Source organism: Ornithorhynchus anatinus, chromosome 8 (genome assembly GCF_004115215.2).
Source record: "Ornithorhynchus anatinus isolate Pmale09 chromosome 8, mOrnAna1.pri.v4, whole genome shotgun sequence".
Taxonomy (NCBI): Eukaryota; Metazoa; Chordata; class Mammalia; order Monotremata; family Ornithorhynchidae; genus Ornithorhynchus; species Ornithorhynchus anatinus.
The window spans coordinates 5,648,399-5,667,224 of record NC_041735.1 but is presented as its reverse complement, the minus strand read 5'-3'; the positions used below and the strand labels follow the sequence as shown (position 1 = coordinate 5,667,224).

Genomic DNA, 18,826 nt, shown 5'->3' with positions numbered 1-18,826 from the left:
AGCTTTGAAGTCCAAAAGTGACCATGTGGCTCTAGATATTGTTCCTGAAGTGCTGAGGTTCCTCATTCATTCATTCAATCGTATTTATTCCAGCCAGTGCCCACCCACTAACTGTCTGCTCCCCCAGGGGGAGGAAGGGGTCCCCCAGCATTGATGACGAGGACAGTAAGAATTATCCTCCTCCTTTCGAAATCCTTGAAAGAACGATTCCTTCCTGATTGGAAAAGCTCTTCTCAGCTGGGAAACTGAGGCAGAGAGCACCAAGTCTAAGAGTCCATACTATCCTCCTTCCCTAGCACTTTAAGCCATTATTCGATCGTATTTCAATCATATTTATTGAGCACTTTCCTTGTGCAAAGCACTGTCCTAAGCCCTTATTCATCGTTCATTCATTCAATCATATTTATTGAGCGCTTACTATGTGCAGAGCACCGTACCAGGCGCTTGGAAAGTACATTTCAGCAACAGAGACAATCCCTGCCCACAAGGGGCTCACAGTCTAAAAGGGGGGGGGAGACAGGAATCAAAACAAGTAAACAGGCATCAGATAATAATTATGAGATTTATTACTTACTATGTGCCAGGCACTGTGCTAAACGCTAGGGTAGATAAAGCAAATTGGATTGGACACAGTCCCACGTGGAGCAGGTCTTAATTCCCATTTTACAGATGAGGCAACTGAGGCACAGAGAAGTTAAGTGATTTGGCTCAAGGTCCCACAGTCTTACACTCTGCTGCTTCCCTTGCCTGTTAATTTATTTTAGTGTCTCTCTCCCCTGCTACACAGCCAGTTCCTCGAGGGCAGGGCTTGTAACTACCTACTCTATAGTATTGTACTCAACCAAGCACTTAGTACAATCAATAGTTTTTCAATCAACAGGATTTATTGAGATTTATTGAGTGCGTGTGCCGAGCACTGTACTAAATGCTTGGGAGAATACATTACAACAAAGATGGTAGATAAATTCCCCATCCACAAGGAGTTTACAGTTTAGTAATCTGGTCTGCTCCCTCCCATCCCCTCTGCCAGGATTTCCATAGTTCCCCTTTTTTTATTTTACAGTATTTAAGCGCTTACTATGTGCCAGGCACTGTTTTAAGCGCCGGAGTAGATACAAGCTCGGGTTGGACACAGTCCAGGTCCCACACGGGACTCACGGTCTTAATCCCCAGATGAGAAGTGAAGTGACTTGTCCAGGTCACACAGCAGACAAGCGGCTGGGTCGGAATTAGAACCCGGCTCCTTCTGAATCCCAGGCCCAGGCTCTATCCACCAGGCCACACCGCTCCTGTCCCTCACCCAGGCTGTCCTCCCCAGGTTCAACAGGCAGTGCGTCGTGGACAAGGACAAGAGGAACCAGTGCCGTTACTGCCGGCTGAAGAAGTGCTTCCGAGCGGGGATGAAGAAGGAAGGTGAGTGAGATTCCCGGCGGAGCCGGCTGCTTCCCTGTGAATCCGACATCACCTGCCGGTCACTGGCCTGGTCGGGGAAAGGAGGAGCCAAAGGTGGGACAGACCGGCCGGTGGCTTCGTTAAGCAGAATCCACTCAGTCAATCATATTTACTGAGCGCTTACTGTAGGCGGAGCACAATAATTATGGTACTTGTTCATTCATTCAATCATACTTTAATAATAATTGTGGTATTTCTTAAGCGCTTACTATGTGCCCGGCACTGTACTACGCTCTGGGGTGGACACACGTAAATCGGGTTGGACACAATCCCATATGGGGCTCGCAGTCTCGATCTCCTTTTTACAGATGAGGGAACCGAGGCCCAGAGAAGTGAAGTGACTTGCCTAAGGTCACGCAGCAGACAGGTGGCAGAGCCGGGATTAGAATCCATAACCTTCTGACTCCCAGGCCCAGGCTCTATCCACTGCATCATGCTGCTCCTCTATTTACTGAGTGCTTACTGTGTGCAGAGCACTGTACTAAGTGCTTGGGAGAACACGATCCGACAGAATTTAGCGTCACATTCCCTGTCCACAGAGAGCTTGTTAAGCGCTTATCACGTGCCAGGCACTGTTCTAAACGCCGGTGTAGATGTAAGGTAGTCAGGTTGGACACAGTCCCACGTGGGGCTCACACTCTTAATTCCCATTTTTTACAGATTAAGTAACTGAGGCACAGAGAAATGGAAGCCCCGGAGCCAAACCTTCTGGGAAAGCAGTAATAGCAGGAACCCAGGACTGACTACAGCAACAGTGTGGCTCAGTGGCAAGAGCCTGGGCTAGGGAGTCAGAGGTCATGGATTCTAATCCCGACTCTGCCACCTGTCAGCTGTGTGACTTTAGGCAAGTCTCTTCACTTCTCTGTGCCTCAGTCACCTCATCTGTAAAATGGGGATGAAGTCTGTGAGCCCCACGTGGGACAACCTGCTTACCCTGTACCTACCTCGGCCCTTAGAACGGTGCTTGGCACATAGTAAGCGCTTAACAAATGCCTTCATTATTATTATTATTAGTGGATAGAGCCCAAGCCCGAGAATCTAAAAGAACTGTGAGTTCTATTCCCAGCTCTATCACCTTTCTGCTGGATAAGAATAATAATAACTGTGGTATTTGTTAAGCGCTTACTATGCGTCCAGCACTGTTCTAAGTGCTGGTTGCGGGGAGGATACAAGGTAATCAGATCGTCCCACGTGGGGCTCACGGTCTTAATCCCCATTTTACAGATGAGGTTACTGAGGCACAAGGAAGTGAAGTGACCTGCCCGAAGTCCCACAGCTGATAAGTGGCGGGGCCGGGATTAGAACCCAAGACCTCTGACTCCCGACCCCGGCCTCTTTCCGCTGAGCCACGCTGCTTCTCAAGTCAAGACCTTGGTCGAGTCCCTTCTGGGCCTCAGGGACCTCATCTGTAAAATAGGGATGAAAACCACGATCCTAATGAGGGACAGGGCCTGGGTCTATCTATCTATCCCAGGGCCTGGCACAAGAGAGGCTTAACAAATACCATTAGAAAAAAACACCACAAACTGCTCCTTGAAGGGCAGGCAGGAACTCCGTGTATCAGAGGGGCTCATCCTATGCAGATCTCTGTTGGTGTCTGTTAATATTCAATAGAAGTTACATTAGGTCCACGACCGGCTAATACTGAGCAAACATTTGGAAAACATCATTCCGTGACTGAACCGGAGCGGCAGGGCTGATAACAGAGGAGCCTAGCCTTGAGAGGGCCTATTTACAGCTGCTGACTGTAGCCCTTTGATTCCAGCCCAGCTTAGTCACTCCTTTTTATCAGCCTGAATTAGGCCTCTGGGGAATAAATCTGGACAGCCAGCGGTCCGATGCCGAGGTTGTTGGGAATAGGCTTCCCTCCGCTGCTGACCGCGGCAGATCCGTCCGCTCCTACGGTCCTGGATGTCCGCCTCGGTGGCCTCGGTCTCCCTCTGCCAGAGAGGCGAGAGCCACCGCGGATTTCTGAGCCGGGCTCCCTTCCTGACCTCGCCCCTCCCCGTCCCCTGACAGGATTTACCATTTTCCAGTCGGCGTCGCAAAATCGAAACGGGGCGGCTTCCTGACCTCGTCGGTCAATCCCTCACGGCGTGTGGAGCGTGGTATTAAACGCTTGGGAGAGTACATTACGACAGCGTTATAGTTGGTTTCTTGTTTTGGAAATGGTATTTGTTAAGCGTCTACTATGTGCCGGGCCCTGTATTAGGCGCCGGGGTAGATATAAGATGATAAGGTAGGACGCAGTCCGTGTGGGGCTCAAAGTCTTCATCCCCATTTTACGGATGAGGGAATTGAGGTCCGGAGAAGTGAAGTGACTGGTCCAAGATCACACGGCAGACGTGTGGCAGAGCCGGGATTAGAACCCAGGTCCATCTGGCTCCCAGGCCCACGCTCTCTCCGCTAGACCACGCTGCTTCTCAAGATGCCAAGGTGCCACTGCTGTTCACTGGAACTCCCTGGGTGTAAGATCAAGGCCCAGAGGTTGAAAATCAGTGCATCACCTTAGAATAACCGGTTAGTTGGACCCAATTCTTTTGAACTCTCCTGAGCGCTTAGTACAGTGCTCTGCACACAGTAAGTGCTCATTCAATACCTTTGATTGATTGATGGACACCGATCTTCTCTAGAGAAGCAGCGTGGCCTAGTAGAAGGAGGATTGGCATGGGAGTCAGAAGTCCTGGGTTCTAATCTTGGCTCTGCCACGTGTCTGCTGTGAGACCTTGGGGAAGTAACTTCACATTTCTGGGACTCAGCTTCCTCATCTGTAAAATGGGGATTAATCCTACTCCCTCCTACTTAGACTGTGAGCCCCATGTGGGACAGGGATTGTTTCCAACCTGATTATCTTGTATCTACCCCAGCTTAACAAATGCCAAAATTGTTATTATTATTATTATTATTACTATTATTCCCTGTCATTTGGCCCCAAAATAGCCTCGGGTTCAGCAGTCTTCTCACGTTCTGGGATCTCACGGGACAACCCTCCAACCAAGAAAATTGCCTTATGTCTACCAAGGGGGGTGGGTTTGATCCAGCGAAAGCCAGGACCCTGTACAAGACACCCTTTACACGAGAAGCAGCATGCTTAGTGGCTAGAACCCAGGCGCGGGAGTCAGAAGGACCTGGGTTCTAATCCCGGCTCTGCCGTTTAACAGCTGAGTGACCTTGGGCAAGTCACTTCACTTCTCTGGGCCTCATTACGTCATCTGTAAAACAGGGATTGAGACTGTGAGCCCCACGTGGTGCAGGGACCGCGTCCAACCCTATATACTTGCGTCCACCCTAGAGCTTTAGTGCAGTGCCTGGCACATAGTAAGCGCCAATAAATACCACAATTACTATTATTATAATTGTGATTTCCAAAGTCGAGCCCCTGTCATCACCATTCCCCCGCCCTCCTGGAGGCTGTTGGGAAAATCCACTCCTCGCCGTTGGCGCTCTCTCCCGAGGCAGCAGGGGCAGGGGGGACAAGGGGAGCGAGCGGGCGGCCTGCCCATCTGAGAGCTCTGGTGGGTCACCGGTGTCGGGGAGGGGGCGGCCCTCGTGGCGGGGGCCTGAGCGGGGGTCCCCGTTGGCCGGGCTCGGCGCTGAGCCGCAGAGGTTCTCTCGCAGCGGTGCAGAATGAACGCGACAGGATCAGCACGCGCAGATCCAGCTACGAAGACAGCAGCCTGCCTTCCATCACCGCCCTCCTCCAGGCGGAGGCCCTCTCCCAGCAGGTAACGACCCACGGAGCTGGGGAGAGGAGGGGAGACTGAGGCACCGCTGGGAACGAGGCGGGCTGGCCTTTCGTTCACTCCAATCCAATCCGATCGTATTTAATGAGCACTCACTGTGTGCAGAGCACCATACTAAGTGCTTGGGAGAGTATTACAATATAACACTCCAAAACAATACAGTCATTATTGAACGCTTACTGTGTGTACTAAACACTTGGGTGGGCACGATATAACAAGAGAACAGATACATTCCCTTCCCACAACGAGCTTCCAGACTAGAGGGGAAGAACGCTTTCGGTTGTCAGTCTGATCGTATTTATCGAGCGCTTGTTGTGTGCTGAGCACTGTACTGAACACTTGGGAGGGTACACCTCGCTCCCTCCTACCTCTCCATGCTACTCTCCTACTACCATCCAGCCTACCCACTTTGCTCCTTTAATGCCAATTTTCTCGCTGTACCTAGATCTTGTCTATCTCCCCACTGACCTCTTACCCATGTCCTGCCTCTAGCCTGGAACGTCCTCCCTCCTCATGTCCAACAGACAATTGTTCTCCCCCCTTCAAAGTCTTACCGAAGGCCCATCTCCTCCAAGAGGTCTTCCCTGACTAATTCCTCTTCTCCTCTCCTCCCACTCCCTTCTGCATTGCCCTCACTTGGTCCCTTTTATTCAGAGATGTCCATATCTCTCATTTATTTTTTTCTATTCATGTCTGTCTCCCCCTCTAGACTCTAAGGTTGTTGAGGGCAGGAAATGTGTCTGATTATTGTTCTATTTTCCTCTTCCAAGCACTTAGTACGGTGCTCTGCAAACAGTAAGCGCTCAATAAATACAACTGAATGAGTGAATGAATACTCCAGTGACGATGATGATCATTCGATTAGACTGTAAGCCCGTCAAACGGCAGGGACCGTCTCTATCTGTTGCCGACTTGTTCATTCCAAGCGCTTAGTACAGTGCTCTACACATAGTAAGCGCTCAATAAATACTATTGAATGAATTCCCTGCCCACAGTAAGCCGACCCCCCCCCATCCACCACCCCCCTAGGAGTCTGCCCCCCTCACCCTCCACTCCGACCCCTCGCCCTCAGCCGCCCCTGAGGGCCAACGTCTTCCTTCCCGGCAGATCACGTCTCCCGTTCCGGGCCTGAGCGGAGACATCAGGGCCAAGAAGATCGCCAGCATCGCGGATGTGTGCGAGTCCATGAAGCAGCAGCTGCTGGTGCTGGTGGAGTGGGCCAAGTTCATCCCGGCCTTCTGCGAGCTGCCCCTGGACGATCAGGTGTGTGGGAAATCCTCCTCGCCATCTGCTTTAAAGCCCTCCATCCCCTCGCCCCCTCTTACCTCACCTCGCTCCTCTCCTACTAGAACCCATCCCGCACACTCCGCTCCTCTAATGCCAACTTTCTCACTGTCTCTCCATCTCCTCTATCTCACCGCCGACCTCTCGCCCACATCCTGCCTCTGGCCTGGAACGCCCTCCCTCCACATATCAGCCAGATAATTTTTCTTCCCCACCATAAAGCCTTCTTGAAGGCCCATCTCCTCCAAGAAGCCTTCCCTGACTAAGCGCTCCTCTCCTCTTCTCCCATTCCCTTCTGCGTCACCCTGACTTGCTCCCTTCATAGGTCCTCCCTCCCATCCCCATCTTCCCGTCCCAATTTATTTATCTATTTCTTTATTTCTGTATATTAATGTCTATCTCCCCCTCTAGACTGTTGTGTCTGTTGTTGTACTGTGCTCTCCCAAGCGCTCAGTACAGTTCTTTGCACATTGTAAATGCTCAATAAATAGGATTAATGAATGAATGAAAAGTCAGAGTCGGGGACCACCTGGGTTGGGGGGCATCAGCCCCTCCCAGGAGGCCCTCAGGGCTTGCCCAGGGATGGGCTCGAGACCACAAGGGCCCATCCCAAGAACCTCCTCAAATAGATTTGGCTCCACCAGGATTTGGTGTTTATCAACAACAACAATAATAATAATAATAGTAATGATGATGATGATAATGGTTTTTGTTAAGTGCTTACTATGGGTCAGGCACTGTTCTAGGGGCTGGGGTGATAATCATAATAATATTTGTTAAGCTCTTACTGTGTTTCAAGCACTGTTCTAAGTACTGGGACAATAATAATAATAATGGTATTTGATAAGCTTTTACTATGTGTCAAGCATCGTTTTAAGCACTTGGGTGATAATAATAATAATGATGATAATGGTATTTGTTAAGCACTTACTATGTGTCAGGCACTGTTCTAGGTGCTGATGTAATAATTATTATTTGTTAAGCTCTTAATATTCATTCAATTATATTTAATGAGTGCTTACTGTGTGCAGAGCACTGTACTAAGCACTTCAAGCATTGTTCTAAATACTGGGGCAAGAATAATAATAATAATAATAATGGTATTTGTTAAGCATTTACTATGTGTCAAGCACTGTTCTAAGTACTGGGGCAATAATAATAATAATAATAATAATGGGGTTAGTTAAGCATTTACTATGTGTCAGTCATTGTTCTAAGTCCTGGGGCAGTAATAATAAGAAGAAGAAGAGTGGTATTTGTTAATCATTTACTATGTGTCAAGCCCTGTTCTAAATGCTGGGGTAATAATAATAGTAATGGAGGTATCTGTTAAGTGCTTACTATAAACCAGGCACTGTACTAAGCACTGGGTTAGGCAGGGAATATGTCTTATATGCTCCCAAAATGTCTTATATGCTCTCAAGTGCTTAGTACAGTGCTCTGCACATAGTAAGCCCTCAGTAAATATAATTGAGTGAAAGACGATTGAATGAATATAAGCGAATCGGGTTGGACACAGTCCCTGTCCCATATGAGGCTCACAGTCTCAGTCCCCATTTTATAGATGAGGTAAGTAAGGCATAACAATAACGACGGTATTTATTAAGAGCTTACTATGTGCCAAGCACTGTTCTAAGCGCCGAATAGAGAAGTCCAAGGTCACGTGGCAGACAAGTGGTGGAGCTGGGATTGGAACCCAGGTCCTCCTGACTCCCAGACCTGAGCTCTCTCTACTAGACCACATTACTCCTCACCCTGTCAATGAGTTCATCGTTAGCCCTGCCTAGAAAAAGAGGGACGAGGGATCTCCAAAGCAAAAAAAATCCCACGACCTTTTTGGTCTCCTCAGGGCCGGCCTGAAACCCTCGCTTACCCCCTCGCCCTCACCCCTGACCTCTGGGGAACCGCTGCTCTTCGACCTCAGATGAAAAAGCCTTCACAGATTTGAAAATGGCCATTTGGTGCCCTCCCCTCAGTCCCCATTCTTTGGGCCGTCTTCTCTTCCTTCCATTCCCCCTCCTAGACTGTAAGCTCCTGCTAGACCATCACCTTGCTATGGGCAGGGAATGCGGCGGCTGATTCTGTTGCCTTCTAATAATAATAATATTGGTATTTGTTAAGCGCTTACTATGTGCAGAGCACTGTTCTAAGCGCTGGGGGAGACACAGGGGAATCAGTTCATCCCACGTGAGGCTCACAGTTAATCTTCATTTTACAGATGAGGGAACTGAGGCACAGAGAAGTGAAGTGACTTGCCTACAGTCACACAGCTGTCAAGTGGCAGAGCCGAGAGTCGAACCCATGACCTCTGACTTCGAAGCCCAGGCTCTTCCCACTGAGCCACGACTCTCCCAAGCTCTTAGTATAGTGCTCTGCACAATGTAGGCGCTCGATGAACACAACCGATTGATCGACTGATTGATCGAGGGGGCCAGTCGGACACTGGGAATACACCAAAGGCCACTGCGAGGCAGCGGGGAGGACGCAGGTCTGGAAGTCGGGAGAACTGAATTCTCAGCCCGACTCTGCTACCTGAAGCAGCGTGGCTCAGTGGAAAGAGCCCGGGCTTGGGAGTCAGAGGTCATGGGTTCGAATCCCGGCTCTGCCGCTTGTCAGCTGTGTGATTGTGGGCAAGTCACTTCACTTCTCTGTGCCTCCGTTACCTCAACTGTAAAATGGGGATTGACTGTGAGCCTCACTTGGGACGACCTGATTACCCTGTATCTACCCCAGCGCTTAGAACAGTGCTCTGCACATAATAAGTGCTTAACATATGCCAACATTATTATTAGAAAGTGGGCTCCAGGACTTTGGGTAATCACTTCACTTCGCTGTGCCTCGGTTTCCTCATTTAGAAAAGTCAGGATTAAAATACCGGATCTCCCCGCCCCCCTACCTTAGAGGGACCCGTGGGAGACAGGAACTATGCCCGATCTAATCGCCATGCATCTCCCGCAGTGCTTTGCACGGTGCTCGGCACAAAGTAAGTGCTTAACCGATGCCTTTAGTAGTCACAGTAATAAATTGTGACTAGTGACGATAATCAGGAAGAAACAGTGCCTGGAGAATAGCAAGTTCCGGCTCTCGGAGGCCAAATCGCAGCCTGCCTGAGCTCCGTTAGGTACCAGTGGCGTTTCCAGAAGCGCCCTCTCCCCAGCACCCGTTGGCAGTTCCCTGGGAAGAGGGTGGAGAGTTGGCACATCCAGGCATCCATTCAGCTGCTCCCCAAGCCCCTGCCCTGCAAGGCCCAGGTCAGAGGTCAGCAGTCCCTTGCCCCAGACACCCTTCCTCCTCAGAAGTCCCACATTAATGTTTAATCGCTGTTTTCCTCTCCCGGGGCCTAAGACAGGCATCAAGACACCCCAGGTTGTCCAATTGTTAACCTCCCCTTTCCACCCAAACCTTGAAATTGCTAACAGAAAAGGGTCAGAAGGATCTGAGCATTCTCGGGGAGCAGTGACGGGTGGCAGATACATCGGGGAAATGATTAACTGCCCGCGGGAGGGAGGGGAGGAGAGGCCGATCTTTTCCTCAGATCCAAAATGGCAGCTGCCTCAAAGGAGCGAGGTCTGTTCCCTACTGGAGAATTTCAGCCCTCGTGGCTCAACGAACCCCACCTCTTCCCCTTCTCCAGTGATTTTCGAGCGCCGTGTCCGTGTCCACTTGGCCGGATAAGAGAGGACGTGACCGCCATTTTGTGCCATCTCTCTCCTGTGGGATTAGAAATCAGGTCCTTCCCCCCGCCTTCCACAGACCCATGTTCTTTCCTCTAGGCCAAGCTGCTTAGCATCCCGCTAAGCACTGAGTTCGATGCGAAGGAATCAGCTCGGACTCGGTCCCTGTCCCACATGGGGCTTCCGGTCTGAGACAGAACAGATATCGAATCCCCGTTTTACAGATGAGAAAACCGAGGCTCAAAGACATCAAATGACTCGCCCAAGGTCACGCAGAAGGCAGGTGGCGGAGGCGGGATTAGGACTCAGGTCGTCTGGCTCCCAGATCCGTGGTCTTTTCACTAGACCACGCTTGCTTCTCATCAGCGTGGCTCAGTGGAAAGAGCCCGGGCTTCGGAGTCAGAGGTCATGGGTTCGACTCCCGGCTCTGCCACTTGTCAGCTGTGTGACTGTGGGCGAGTCACTTCACTTCTCCGTGCCTCGGTTACCTCATCTGTAAAATGGGGATTAACTGAGAGCCTCACGTGGGACAACCTGATTATCCTGTATCTCCCCCAGCGCTTAGAACAGTGCTCTGCACATAGTAAGCGCTTAACAAATACCAACATTATTATTATTATCCAGTGACGCTTGGGCCGGAGACTTCAAGGGCTCCCAGGGTCGTGGGTTCAGATTCATCTCCAAGGGACAACCTGACGGGGTCAGACCACCCAGCTTGCCCCTTCCCCCAAGTGCCTCTCTGTCATAGCCAGGCCTAGTGGACTAGTGGATAGAGTGCGGGCCTGGGAGTCAGAAGGACCTGGGTTCTAATCCCAGATTTGCCGTGTGCCTGCTGTGTGGCCTTGGGCAAGTCACTTCACCGCTCTGTGTCTTACCGACCTCATCTGAAGGTGGCGATTAAGGTTCTGAGTCCCATATGGGACAGGGACTGTCTCCAACCTGATTTCCCGGTATCTACCCCAGCGTTTAGTACAGCGCCTGGCGTATAGTAAGTGCTTAACAAATACCACAGTTATTCTTATTATCATCGTCTCTCAGGTGGCACTGCTGCGGGCCCATGCCGGGGAACACCTGTTGTTGGGAGCCACCAAGAGGTCCATGGTCTTCAAAGACGTGCTGCTCCTAGGTGAGACGCCGGGAGGCTGGAGGAGCCAAGAGTGCTGGGTTCGAATCCCTACTCTGAGGCCAAACCTCCGGCCATCTCCGGAGTGGGTGACCAAACCCGGGCCCACCGTGCCCGCACCGGGGGTGTGGGGGTTTTAGGTCTCAACCCAGTCAGTCATATTTATCGAGCGCTTACTGTGTGCAGAGCACTGTATTAAGCGCATGGGAGAGGACAACAGAACAATAAACAGGCCCTTCGCCTAGCTCGGCTGGGCTGGGCGAGGAGGGAATTAGGGGATGGATGAGTGGATGGAAAGGAGAGAAGAACTTCCAATCTCCCATTTCCTGGCTCCCTATAGTTTTGGACCACCCCTGTCCCTTCCCCGGTTTCTCACTCCAGAATCAGGGAGCAGGAAGGGATGGGGGCTGGGGAATGGGAGAGTATCAGGGGTTACGTGGGGCTGGATCCCCGGGATGGGACTGTGGACTAGGCTTCTCGCCCCCCAACTCTCCAAAGGCCGGGATCCTGGAATCCAGGTGGGCCCCACCCGTCCATCCCAGACCCTCATTCCTGGGTGAAGCGGCTGTTGGTCTCCCGGGAATGAGCTCCCCAGACGGGCTGGGGAGGTAACGTCCGGCTCCGTCCCTCTCCCCGCCCTCCTCCCCGCCGGCCTCCAGGAAACGACCACATCGTTCCACGGCACTGCCCGGAGCTGGTGGAGATGAACCGAGTGGCCATGCGAATCCTGGACGAGCTGGTGCTGCCCTTCCAGGAGCTGCAGATCGACGACAACGAATACGCCTGCCTCAAGGCCATCATCTTCTTTGACCCAGGTATCCGGGACCGCCCGGCAGGGGCTGACGGGAAGCACAGACTCCCTGACTAGGTGGGGCTGGGGGGGGCGGTCTTCATGAAGAGTGAGGAACGTCGTGGTCTCCACCTTGGAGAGGCGACCCTGGGCTCCAGAAAGGCTCAGATCTCTTGGGGGAAGGCACCCAGGGGCACGTGACCAGGCAGAGGCGTGACATCGTTCGTTCATCCGTTCGATTGTACTTAATAATAATGTTGGTATTTGTTAAGTGCAGAGCATTGTTCTAAGCGCTGGGGTAGATACAGGGTAATCAGGTTGTTCCACGTGAGGCTCACAGATCATCCCCGTTTTACAGATGGGGTAACTGAGGCACAGAGAAGTTAAGTGACTTGCCCACAGTCACACAGCTGACAAGTGGCAGAGCCGGGAGTCGAACCCATGACCTCTGACTCCGAAGCCCGGGCTCTTTCCAGTGAGCCACGCTGCTTCCCTATTTATTGAGCGCTTACTGTGTGCAGAGCACTGGACTAAGTGCTTGGGAGAGGACGATAGAACAATGAGCGGACGCATTCCCTGCCCCCAACGAGCTTACGGTCTAGAGGAGCTTAGGGCAATCCCGGGGCCGAGCGGGAGGATCGTGGAATCGGGCAGGTGACGCCGAGGCCCAGGCCGGCGACGGGAAGCGGTCGGCGCCCCTCACCGTGGGCCCGGGCCCCGGTCCCGGTCCCGGGAGGAGGCGGACAGGGTGGTCCCGGCCCCCCGGAATCTCTCCGCCGGCCCTCCCCACGCCCCACCTTCCATCTCGCAGATGCCAAGGGGCTGAGCGACCCGAGCAAGATCAAGCGGATGCGGTACCAGGTGCAGGTGAGCCTGGAGGACTACATCAGCGACCGGCAGCACGACTCGCGCGGCCGTTTCGGGGAGCTGCTGCTGCTGCTGCCGGCCCTGCAGAGCATCACCTGGCAGATGATCGAGCAGATCCAGTTCGTCAAGCTCTTCGGCGTGGCCAAGGTCGACAACCTGCTGCAGGAGATGCTGCTGGGAGGTCGGTTGGTTCATTCACTCGATCGAATTTACTGAGCGCTGACTGTGGGCGGAGCGTTGTATAAAGTTGGTATTTGTTAAGCGCTTACTATGTGCGGAGCACTGTTCTAAGCGCTGGGGTGCTTGGGAAAGGGCAACATAATAAAAAATGGTCACATTCCCTGCCCACAGAGAGCTTACAGGCTAGAGTGGTGGGTGGGGGAGACAGATATCAATACAAATAAAAAATAAAATAAAATAAAAAGGTCCATGCGGGGCCCGGCTTTTGGACTGCTCTGAGGAGGAAGGGGGCTTGGCCCAGGCCTGAGATTCATTCATTCATTCATTCAATCGTGTTTATTGAGCACTTAATAATAATAATGTTGGCATTTGTTAAGCGCTTACTATGTGCAGAGCACTGTTCTAAGCGCTGGGGTAGACACAGGGTCATCGGGTTGTCCCACGTGAGGCTCATAGTTAATCCCCATTTTACTGATGAGGGAACTGAGGACCAGAGAAGTGAAGTGACTTGCCCACAGTCACCCAGCTGACAAGCGGCAGAGACGGGATTCGAACCCATGACCTCTGACTCCCAAGCCCGGGCTCTTTCCACTGAGCCACGCTGCTTCTCACTGTGTGCAGAGCACTAACGATAATAATAATAATGATGATGGTATTTGTTAAGCCCTTACTGTGTGCTAGGCTCTGTACTAAGTGCTGGGGTGGATCCAAGCAAATCGCGTTGGACACAGTCCCTGTTCCATGTGGGGTTCACAGTCTCTCAATCCCCGTTTTACAGATGAGGGAACTGAGGCACAGAGAAGTGAAGCGACTTGCCCAAGGTCATAAAACTGACAAGTAGTGGAGCTGGGATTAGAACCCGGGTCCTTCTGACTCCCAAGCCCGTGCTCTATCCACTACACCATGTTGAATTAAGCGCTTGGGAGAGGACAATAGAATAACAAACAGACACATTCCCTGCCCACAGTGAACTTACTCAGAAGGACGTGGGTTCTAATCCCGACTCCACCACGTGTCTGTTGTGTGACCTCGGACAAGTCACTTCATTTCTCTGTGGCTCAGTTACCTCAACTGTAAAATGAGGATTAAGACTTTGAGCCTCATGTGGGACAGGGACTGTGTCCAACCTGATTATCTTGTATCTTCCCCAGTACTTAAAACATTGCTTGGCACATAGTAAACGCCTAACAAGTACCATAATAATAATTATTATAAGCTTCTGATTAGCTGAAAACCGGCCCTATTCTTGCAGGGCCCAAATCGATCATCCAGTCACTCAACGGTGGTACCTCCTGAGTACTTATTGGGCGCAGAGCACTGTAGTAAGCACTTGGGAGACTCCAATATAACAGGGTCGGTAGACTTGTTCCCTGCCTGTTATGAGCTTACAGTCTTGAGGGGGAGACAGGCGTTAATAGAAATCAATAAATGATGGATTGGTACGCAAGTGCTTCGGGACTGAGGGTGGGGTGACTATCAAGTGCCCGAAGGGTACGGATCCAAATGCCCCGACGGGCTGATGTCGCTCCCCAGGCACGTCGAATGACGGACCCCATACGCACCACCCCCTGCACCCCCACTTGATGCAGGAGAACATGGGCCCCAACGTGATCGTCGCCAACACCATGCCCTCTCACCTCGCCAACGGACAGATGTGTGAGTGACCTGGGCCACTGTAGGGCAACGGGGACAGGGAGGATGGCGGGGCAGGGGGCAACGGCCGACTCGCCGGGAGGTGGGGGACCCCCCAGAGCCCGGCTCGGACCCTGACTTCTGGGTGGGCTCACGTCTCCCCTGTCTCAAAGCACCGGGGTTCGGGTCTTGGCATCCAGGAGCCTGGGGTCTGTTTCTAAGGAGAAGCAGTGTGGCCTAGCGGGTAGAGCCCTGGCCCGAGAGTCAGAAGGACCTGGGTTCTGATCCCGGATCCGCCACGTGTCTGCTGGGTGAACTTGGGGAAATCACTTAACTTCTCTGTGACTCAGTGATCTCAGTGTAAAATGGGGATAAGAGTGTGAGCCCCATGTAGGACAGGGACTGCGTCTAATCTCATTAACTTGTAATAATAATAATAATAATAATGTTGGTACTTGTTAAGCGCTTACTATGTGCAGAGCACTGTTCTAAGCGCTGGGGTAAACACAGGGGAATCAGGTCGTCCCACGTGGGGCTCACAGTCTTAATCCCCATTTTACAGATGAGGGAACTGAGGCACAGAGAAGTGAAGTGACTCGCCCACAGTCACACAGCTGACAAGTGGCAGAGCTGGGATTCGAACTCATGAGCCCTGACCCCAGTGCTTATTACATAGCAATGATAAACAATGATGATAATAATCATTTTATTATTATTATTACTACGGAGATGGTCCTCACCGGGTCCGCTTTCCTGGGATGAATGAAGGATGCTGAAGGCAGGGGTGAGGACAGGAAGAGGAGGGCGTACCACTTGAAGAAAAGACAGTCTTGGTGGTGGTTACTTCTCCCCTTTTCTCTCCTTATTCATTCATTTATTCATTCAATCGTCTTTATTGAACGCTTGCTGTGTACACAGCACTGTCCTAAGCGCTTGGGAGAGTGCAGTATAACAATAAACAGACCTCGTCTTTATTGAACGCTTACTGTCTACAGAGCACCGTACTAAGCACTTGGGAGAGTACAGTATAACAATAAGCGGACACGTTCCCTGCTCACGGCAAGCTTACAGCCTAGAGCGGGAGGCAGAAATGAATAGAAATAAATAAATGATAGCTATGTATTTAAGATCTGCGGGGCTGGGAGGGGGATGAATAAAAGGAGCAAATCAGGGCAATGCAGAAGGGAGTGGGAGATGAAGAAAAATGGCGTTTAGTCTGGGAAGGCCTCTGGGAGGAGGCGGGCCTTCTTTAAAGCTTTAAATGGGGGGAGAGTAATTGTTGGATCTGAGGAGGAAGCGCATAGCAGGATGTGGGCGAGGGGTTGGCGGTGAACTAGATGAGATCGAAGTACCTTGGGAAGGTTGGCATTAGAGGAGCGAAGTGCGCGGGTTGGATCGTGGTGGCCCTCCTCACCTTCCCCACACCGTAACTATTATTCGTCTTCCCGTAGCCACTCCAGAGACTCCTCAGCCCTCCCCGCCGGCGGGCCCAGGTCCGGACCAGTACAAGCTGCTCCCCGGAGCCATCGCGACGGTCGCCAAGCAGCCCGGCTCCATCCCCCAGCCCGCCATCGCCAAACAAGAGGTCATCTAGCCGCCCCGCCCTGGGACCCCTTGGCCCACCGGGACCACCGCAGGGCCGGGAGCAGATGGGTTGACTCCGGACCCCCGGAAGGTGGGGGGGGGCCCGTCTCTCGTGGACACACGCTTGACCCTGCCGGTCCAGGGGTCCGCTCCAGGATGCCCCAACTGGACACCCGAGAACTAGAGCGAAACCGCTACGTGCCTGCTCTGTTGGGAACCCGCTGGGGGGTGGATTGAGGGTGCACCGGAGGTGGACCAGGCCCGGAGGTTTCCTGGCAGCCTGCCTTTGCCCCCTCGGACAATCCTCTCAATGCCGAAGCCACCCCACTGCCTGTGCCCCCTCAACTCTCACCTCTAAGCCTAACTCCCAAGGGCTGTTGCCGGTGGGAGCTTCCCCTACGGCCTTCGTCCAGGTGGTCTTCAGCTGGCAGATCCTCTTGGAAGCCTTGCTCTCTCCTCCTCCTCCTCCGGGGAGGCTTCGGAGCGGAGAAGACCGGACACGTGGACTGGAGTCTCTGCCTGCTTGTGTTGGGTCCCCTCCCCGCCCTAGCCCTGATCTCTCACCCGGCCAGAGGTTGGCATTGGCTGAGAATGGTCCAGTCCGCTCAGGAACTGGCACGGATCGGGCGGCTGAAGCGATAAGCGGAAGATCATCCCCTTCTGCCCACTCTGGGCATAGGGTGGGCGATCCCTCGCACAAATCCCTAGGGCCCGGGGAGGACCCCCTCAACCCACTCTGCCCTTCTCTCCCCCCTTTCCTGCTCCTACCACTCCTCAGAGGCTGAGAACCGGCTGTTCCCTCCTGACTCTGGTCCTCCGGCCGGTACCCAGAAAGGGGGTCCCCATTGATCTCCGGGGGTCGCTGAAGGCCAACCCGGGGCGAGGGGTGAGACGAGAGGGTGGAGGATGGAGGGACGGATGGAGCGGCGGTCCCGTGGTTGCCGTGTGGACTGACTGCATCAGAGGGGTGGGAAGCGGGGGGAGAGGGCCGGGAGGGGGTCCCGGAGGCCAAGGGTCCGGCCCGAGTTCACCGATCTGCCAGCGTGGAAGGGAGCCCACGCCGGAACTGGACCGGAGGTGGGAAGAAAGGCCCGAGAGAGAGAGACCTTCAGCCTCCTCTGGGACTGAAGTTGCTCTTTCCGGCACCTCTGCGGTGCTCCTGGTCCCCAGCTGCCGACAGTCCGGACCAGGTGCCCGTGGGCTCTCAGAAACCTCTGACCTCGGCCAGGCTCTGCAGGTTGGGGGAGAGGGGGTCTCCTGACATTGTCTCCACCTCCGCCTTTGCTCTGCCTGGGCCGTTCCCGGCTCCTACCCCCAACGCACACCAGGACCGGAGTTTTGACCGGAACCGGCAGGCCCCGGGAGTGGCACGAATCCAAGGAGGGTCCCCGAGGGAGCCACGCCCGCCTCCCCGGCCACGGGTCACCCACCCCTGTCCCTTTGGGCTGGTAAAGGGTTTGACAGGTGGAGGGGAGGACGGGTTGGGTCTCACCGCCCAGGTTGAAGCTTAGGAGTCGGAGTGCTCACGGCGGAGAATGAGGACACTCTTCACTTCTCGAGGCCTCAGAGCCTATATGCCCCCTGACCCCTCTCCCCTCCGCTCTCCCTCTCTTCCCCTCCCCTCTCCTCCAGTCCTCCCCTCGCCCCCCCCCCGCCCTTTTCGGCCTCCCTCTCTCCCCCCCACTCCCCAGAGGCACTAGGGAAGGACCGTCCGGATGGCGGGGGGGACTTGATCGCGACGACGAAACCAATCATTCTGGCTAAATTATTTGTAATTCTCCATGATCGCCTCTAATTTCCAAATGAAACGCAGTCGCTCCGCCGCTCTGGCACGAGGGCAGGGCTGAGCCCGGACAAAGCCGGAGGCCAGAGGCCACCCAGACTACCCCAGCCGCCTCTCCTGCCCTGCCAGCGCCGGCTTTCCAGTGGGAAAAAGAGCATTCTCAACGGTGCTCTGGGTTTTAACAAAAGTGGGAAGGAAAGAAATAAATGCAAATAACGTTTTCTAACTCTTCCTAAACAGCGGCTGGATCTTTTTTCCTTAAACGTGCCTACCGACTGTGTTGTGGTAATAATAATGACAATAACCGTTATTATCGCTGTGGTATTTGTTAAGCACTAACTATATGATGATGATGATGGTATTCGTTAAGCGCTTACTATGTGCCAAGCACTGTTCTAAGCGCTGGGGTAGAAACAACGTAATCAGGCTGTCCCATATGGGGCTCACAGTCTCAATCCCCATTTTACAGATGAGGGAACTGAGGTACAGAGAAGTTAAGTGACTTGCCCAAGGTCACACAGCAGACAAGCAGCAGAGCTGGGATTAGAACTCACGACCTCTGACTCCCAAGCCCGTGCTCTTGCCACGAGGCCATGCTGCGTCTCAGATGCCAAGCACTGTACTAAGCACTGGGGTAGATAATAGGTAATCAGGTCCCTCATGGGGCTCACAGTCTACGACGGAGGGAAGACAGGTTTTGAATCCCCATGTTGC

The 18,826-nt window shown here is 53.0% G+C and overlaps 1 protein-coding gene across 2 annotated transcripts in view; it reads left to right on the top strand.

Annotated features, from left to right (window-relative positions):
• Window positions 1–18,349, top strand: part of HNF4A (hepatocyte nuclear factor 4 alpha) — a 61,089-nt gene extending 42,740 nt beyond the window's left edge. For both annotated transcript variants that reach the window (XM_029070510.2, XM_029070509.2), the window contains exons 3-10: window positions 1,319–1,413; window positions 5,071–5,177; window positions 6,303–6,458; window positions 11,192–11,279; window positions 11,936–12,091; window positions 12,878–13,114; window positions 14,647–14,769; window positions 16,197–18,349. In XM_029070510.2, coding sequence (XP_028926343.1) covers window positions 1,319–1,413; window positions 5,071–5,177; window positions 6,303–6,458; window positions 11,192–11,279; window positions 11,936–12,091; window positions 12,878–13,114; window positions 14,647–14,769; window positions 16,197–16,339 — 1,105 coding nt within the window. In that variant the 3' untranslated portion in view covers window positions 16,340–18,349. The remainder of the gene's footprint in view (window positions 1–1,318; window positions 1,414–5,070; window positions 5,178–6,302; window positions 6,459–11,191; window positions 11,280–11,935; window positions 12,092–12,877; window positions 13,115–14,646; window positions 14,770–16,196) is intronic.
• Window positions 18,350–18,826: the final 477 nt, after the last annotated feature.